Source organism: Pyrus communis, chromosome 2 (genome assembly GCF_041283825.1).
Source record: "Pyrus communis isolate YQ-2024b chromosome 2, ASM4128382v1, whole genome shotgun sequence".
NCBI classification, from domain to species: Eukaryota; Viridiplantae; Streptophyta; class Magnoliopsida; order Rosales; family Rosaceae; genus Pyrus; species Pyrus communis.
This window is the reverse complement of record NC_142566.1, coordinates 3553690-3560145: the sequence shown is the minus strand read 5'-3', so window position 1 is coordinate 3560145 and position 6456 is coordinate 3553690. Positions and strand designations below refer to the sequence as shown.

At 36.6% G+C, this 6456-nt stretch overlaps 1 protein-coding gene across 1 annotated transcript; it reads left to right on the top strand.

The window, feature by feature from the left end:
- The first annotated feature begins 1325 nt into the window (after positions 1 to 1325).
- On the top strand, positions 1326 to 6135 carry LOC137748682 (transcription factor GAMYB). The gene is made up of 5 exons (XM_068488853.2): positions 1326 to 1735; positions 1968 to 2174; positions 2917 to 3339; positions 4300 to 5302; positions 5497 to 6135. Exons 3-5 carry the CDS (start codon positions 2980 to 2982, stop codon positions 5778 to 5780), a joined length of 1647 nt encoding a protein of 548 aa, XP_068344954.1. The 5' UTR covers positions 1326 to 1735; positions 1968 to 2174; positions 2917 to 2979; the 3' UTR covers positions 5781 to 6135.
- Positions 6136 to 6456: the final 321 nt, after the last annotated feature.

Sequence of the window (6456 nt, the reverse complement as noted above, 5' to 3'; positions counted from 1 at the left end):
ATGTTTTTCAAGCTTTTAAATTTGATTTACATTACCCTCATGATACCTTTGAAATACTTAAGTAGTTTACAAAATATTTGAAAAAACCCATAATTACCTTTTTTTTTTTTCTTTTTTTTTTTTTTTTTTTTTTTTTGGCAATTTAACAACAAGAGGAGCTACATCTACATTTTTTTGGGCAAACAATAAGATAATTTACACGAAATTTATTTGAACTATGGAGAGAGGGAATTGAACACAAGAACTTAGATGAAAAAACAATTACTCTTAACCAACTGAATTACAATCCACTTGTGTTATATCTATAGTTTGAGATTATAAACCATAACTATATATGTATATATTTATAGGCTTCATGATGTTTTCGTATAAAGAGAATAACAAGAAATGTTCCATGATCAATAAACTCATTACCAATTTACACTGAGGATCACACTAGGAAGTGTAAGACTATGCTTTGAGTCATTCAAACAATGTGAGTCAAACTCAAATTCCATTTGCGAAGAAATAAAAAACAAAAATAACACAAGTGAAAGAAATTAATCAAGATAAATGATAACTACATATAATTTTTCTCCCTCCACACACTGCTCTTTAATTCAAGTCATCAAATTGTATAAATCAAACACAAATAACAAAAATAATTAAACAAAAAGATATAAATTAGAAAGAAAAAAAAAGGTTTGATTATCATTTTCATTAATCAAAACGGGACCAAAAATAGAAAATATTATTCGGTTACTCAAAAAAATACAATGTTTGGCTACTCAAGGATGACGGGATGATTAGGAACTCTTACTCAAAACTCTTCATGTTCGAATCACAGAGTTTTGTGTTTATGATTATAACTCGTTCATATTATAAATCATTATGTAAATATCATCTCTACAAAAGATGAATTAAAATTATTGTTTAGTCAATCTATTGTAGCAAATACATAGATGGTTCATAATGTTTATATTAATTTCGTTCATCTATTTTTATACAGTTCAAAGACTAAACAACCTTAGTTTTAGTTGATTTTTTGCAGAAGCTATACTTATAGAGTGATTTATAATGTGAACGGTTATGATCATATGCACAAAGTTTTGTGAATCGGCAACGTATAATTTTGAGTAGGAACTCCAAATCAATTTTCGGCAGGGTGAAATTCTTCATAGTCTCCCCGTACCGGAATGGTAGATAACTGTAATTTGTCATCCGTTGTCTCTTTTTTTTTCTTTTTTTTTTTTTTTTTTAAAGAAAAGAAGTTTTATTTAAAAAAAAAAAAAAAGAAACCCTAGATATTGTTATTATATATTTAAACTAAAATAAAATAAATAATTGAGGAAGAAAAATGGAAAAAGAAAAGGAAAGGAAAAAGGGAGAAGAGAGAGTTTAGAGAGAGAGAGAGAGGGAGAGAGGTGTTAGGGACTTGGGAGTCTACAGTCACCTCCTTTATCTCAGCCTAGCAACGCTCTGCACTTGCCATTTCGCTTCTCAATTCCCCATTTCTTCTAATTCTCAATTTCGCATTACTCCCCTTTTCATTTCTCTCTCTCTTCATCCCTTTTTTCCCATTTTTTCAAAATTCTCATCTCTCTCTCCTCTCTCTTCTGTGTATTGGGGAACTCTGTGGGTGTGGGTGTGGGTGTGTTGGTGTGTGTATATATCTGTGTTCGGATCTCCGTCTCAGTCCGCAGATGTGTTGCTCTGTCTACGCTCGAATCGTCTCTCTCCTATTTCAAAAACTGCGGTTAGATTCCTATTCGCCTCAATCTCTGCTTTCGTTTTCTTCAGCTAGGGTTTACATTTTTCCGGATCTGTAAGTTTGCAAACTCACAATTCGACTCGTTGCAATTCGCATTTGGGTAGACGCCGGAGCTCTCAGAATTGCGATTCGAGAATGAATTATGTTTTCATTTCTTCAATTTATCGCTTTTCCGAGCTGATTTCGTCTGAATTCTGACCTTTTTCGTCGATTCCAGGTTTTCCTTTGTCACGATTTTCTCAGCTCTTAGTTCATTCCGTCCCTAGGTTTGAGCTTCCGATTTCGGTTTCGTTTTCAATTTTTCGTTTCCGGTTCGGCGGATTTTCAATTGCGCGCAAAAGGACGTGTCTTTGGCTTTGGGTCGATTCCGCAGCTTCAATTGTTGGATAAATTTGCATCTGGCTTCATCTTCCCTCTGATTCAGGTATGTAAATTTACGGGTTTTTGATGTGATTGGGTTTGTGTATAAATTTCAATTAGTTCAGCTGAGGGTTTCAATATTTATCATCCATATTGTAATTAATGTGGTTGCCATATATAGACTTGGTTCTAATCAACAAAGTCAATTGTTTTTTGTTTTGTTAAGTGTGTGTTTAATCCCGATTTAATTATGATTTGGATATGGGTTTGTCTCTGTATTAGTTTATTATACTATCCCACACTTTCCTTGTTTTTTTTTTTTTTGGCTTCTGAATGGGGTTAAAAGGATTTAATTCGACCTTTGAATATAACTCACTGCTTATCCTTTTGTGGGTTTTAAAGATCTGGATTTTATAACATATCATTAATTTGCATCTTAGTGTTGTTATCTACTCATCATTAGTGCTGAATAATGACTGCATGGATAAGTTATGATGCCATATTTACCCCCATATTGCCTCTCAGGACCTGCTTTTATGATTTTCCTTACTGTTTTCTTTCTGTTTACGGGTTCAATTATTTTTTATTTTTTAATATTTGTGTCCTTTGGAGTATCGGGTGTCCTTTGTATTTATGACATGAGCAAATTTCTGTTTAAACCACTGGCTATTTGTTTTTTTTTTTTTTTTGGTTCTGATCCATAATTAAATATTTGTGGCCGGAGCTAGAGTGAATATAAAACAAGTGGGTCGCAATTGGCGCAACGGTTGTGTTTATTGTCATTTTCTTTTATCTTTTTATTCCAGGTTGTCAGCCTGCTCTTTGCATGGTCTTGGCTCTTGGTAGGAGTTTTGATCACAAATCAAGAGATGAGTCGGACAACAAATGAGAGTGAAGATGGAGTGCTGTCCAAGGATCAGATTGATTCTCCGTTGATGGATGAGAGTAATGGAGGAAGTGGAAATGGTGGAATGGTTCTAAAGAAAGGACCATGGACCTCGGCTGAAGATGCAATTTTGGTGGAGTATGTTAAGAAGCATGGGGAGGGAAACTGGAATGCCGTTCAGAAGCACTCAGGCCTGTTCCGTTGTGGCAAAAGCTGCCGGTTGCGATGGGCAAATCACCTAAGGCCGAACCTGAAGAAAGGGGCATTTACTCCTGAAGAAGAACGTCTCATTGTTGAACTCCATGCCAAGATGGGGAACAAATGGGCACGCATGGCTGCACACGTAAGTACATAGTTTATTTTTGTCTTTCTGTATATGGTTCGTACCAACCTATATTTCCTTGTATTGCCTCAAACTTAGTTTTATATGGTTCATTCTTTTGGGATTTTTTTTTTCAAAGCTTTAGCTGCAACTTTTGATTTGGTGTTAGTGGCATGCATCTTTTGCATTAAACATTGATATATTCTCCAATTATTCCCTTATTTTCCTCCAAACTTCCTAATTACATTTCAATGTTGTCATTATATTTGTTCAGCTTCTAGAACACAATAAGAAACAAAATTAAAAGCCAGTAAAATCATAAAAAAATAACAGTAACAGTTCCCTAGTTTGATAGGATTCTAAACATTGATCTCAGTTCTCCACAACTTCTCAGATGGAAGTAACTTGGCTGTGGAATCTATCAAATTTTTTGTAGTCCATGTGGTATTCATATATATATATGTATTTTACTACAGTTTGTTCTTGTTGTTTATGTTTAATATGTTTTGGGAATTTTAAGGAAACTATAAAATCTTGGTAGAATGCAGTAACAGAAATGTATAATCTGACATTATAGTTTGCATCCCTAAAAGGGTAAAGTATATTTTCTTACCATAGGGTAAGAGAATGAAAATTAATATATGGCATTATTTTTAAGCTAAAAATTGGAGATCATTAAAGTGTATGTTAGGAAACTAATGTAACAAGATAAAAGCTCACTGTTGCACACAATGCATGTTGTAGCAGATGCACCATATTAACCTATCTCACCTAAATGTTCTTCAGACTGGTACTACGTTTTGCTATTTCTATTTCTTGGGTTCCTTGAATGGTTTTTTCTCACACTAGTTTCCAATTGAAGATGAAATAAATTATCAATTATTTTCAGCTTTATTAGAATCTTAATTTTCGTAGTATTCTTCTCAATGTATTTTCCTTTGTTTATTGGAAATGATTAACAGTCTTTTTTCCACTCCTTAGTTGCCTGGACGTACGGATAATGAGATAAAGAACTACTGGAATACTAGAATTAAGCGGCGCCAGAGGGCTGGCTTACCACTTTATCCGCCTGAGGTGTGTTTGCAAGCATTTCAGGAGAGTCAACAAGGCCAGTCAAGCGGTGGAATTAATGGTGCGGACAGAGATCAGCATGATTCTATGCAAGCTAACAGTTTTGAGATACCTGATGTTGTATTTGACAGTTTAAAAGGAAACGGTTGTGTCTTACCTTATGTTCCTGACCTCCCTGATATCTCTCCTGGTGGCATGCTGATGAAAGGTCTTGGTTCTGCTCCATATTGTGGTTTTATGCCACCAACGATGCATCGCCAAAAGCGTCTTCGAGAATCAACAGCTTTATTCTCTACTTCTGGTGGTAGTTTCAACCAGTTTGATCAATTTCAAAATGATACTTATGATAAAGTTGCTCGAACGTTTGGGTTGCCTTTTCCTCATGATCCTGATCCTACCACCAGGAGTCCGCTATCTTTTGGTGTAATTCAGGGTAGCCATTCCCTTTCAAATGGCAATTCTTCTGCTTCTAAGCCCACATCCGGGGCCGTGAAGCTGGAGCTCCCTTCACTCCAATATCCAGAAACTGATTTAGGTAGCTGGAGCACTTCTCCTCCGCCGCCCTTACTCGAATCAATTGATGCTTTTATCCAATCACCCCCACAGGTTGGTACATTTGAGCCAGATTGCACTTCACCACGTAACAGTGGCCTGCTAGATGCTTTACTCCATGAGGCAAAAGCTCTTAGTAGTGCAAAGAATCATTCATCTGAGAAGAGTTCAAATTCATCTAGTGTTACTCCTGGCGATTTGGCTATAGGTTCCAATTTGAACATTTGTGAGACAGAATGGGAAGAACGAGATCCGATTTCTCCACTGGGTCATTCTGCTACTTCGCTGTTCAGTGAGTGTACACCTATTAGTGCCAGTGGAAGTTCATTAGATGAACCGCCACCTGCTGAGACCTTTACTGGTGAGTATCTTAATCTATGAGACCTGGAGACGAATGAGGTTGACAATAACATTGTAAATTGATTCTTAATTCATTTTTGATAGTCCCGTAGCAACATTTTTTGTGTTAGCAGTTTGATAAGTTCTGTATCTAAGTGCAGGATAAGTACTGTCCTGCCTCTTATTATGACTTATGTTGCTTGACTGTTCTGCCAGGGTGCAATGTGAAATCAGAACCGGTAGACCAAGCTTGGGCACCAGATAAAGAAAAAGAAATGGGACTTCTGATGGATTATACTCGTCCTGATGCTATACTTGCTTCAGAATGGTTTGGTAACGGCATGCATGAAAGTATTGCATCGCTGTTGGGTGATGATTTGGCAGCGGAATGCAAGCACCTGGCTTCTGGCAGCCCTACATCAGATCAAGGTTTGGGTTTTAGTTCATGTCCGTGGAACACCATGCCTCCCGTCTGTCAAATGTCTGCTCAGCATCCTTAAGAAACCGCTCCGTCAATTGTATGAATCTGAAACTTTTGTCACCTAATTCATGCTGATGATTTGTTAAATGTAGGGGGAAGTGAGTCCTGGTCTGAGAAAAGGTCACTTGCGATCGAGACTTGTGGGGTCTGTTGTTATGCACGAGTCATGGTTGTGTTTTCGTTTGTGGTTTTCATTCGGTTTCTTTTCAAACAATGCAATGCAATGCATGTATGCCTAAACAGAACCATATGTGGTGTACCATTTGCTTGCAGGGTTTTGCTATGATTGTAGAATAACTATGCATTTTCGAACATGGAACCGTTCTCATACTATGGAACCTGCCTAGTTGGTTTCAATTTGTTTACCGTTAAAATTGGTCTACATTGTCTATGCCCTTCTTCCTTCTCTCTGTCTTTTCTTTTTTCCCTCTGATTAATAATGTGGGAAACACATGATCAAATGTATTCATATGGCAGAGGTACACCGTCACCGCAGCCCGTGCTGTGTCACACCATAATGGCATTGTATCATTATACAATTAGTACAATGGTAGTGCACTCGTGCTATAAAAGTTCTATTCGCAAGGGTTGGGGTACTTTACAACATATTTAATTACAATTCCTTTGCCTAATGGAAGGTTGTCGTTGTACTCTCTAGTACTTAGAAGTGAACAATATTTGGTTACTCAAAGATG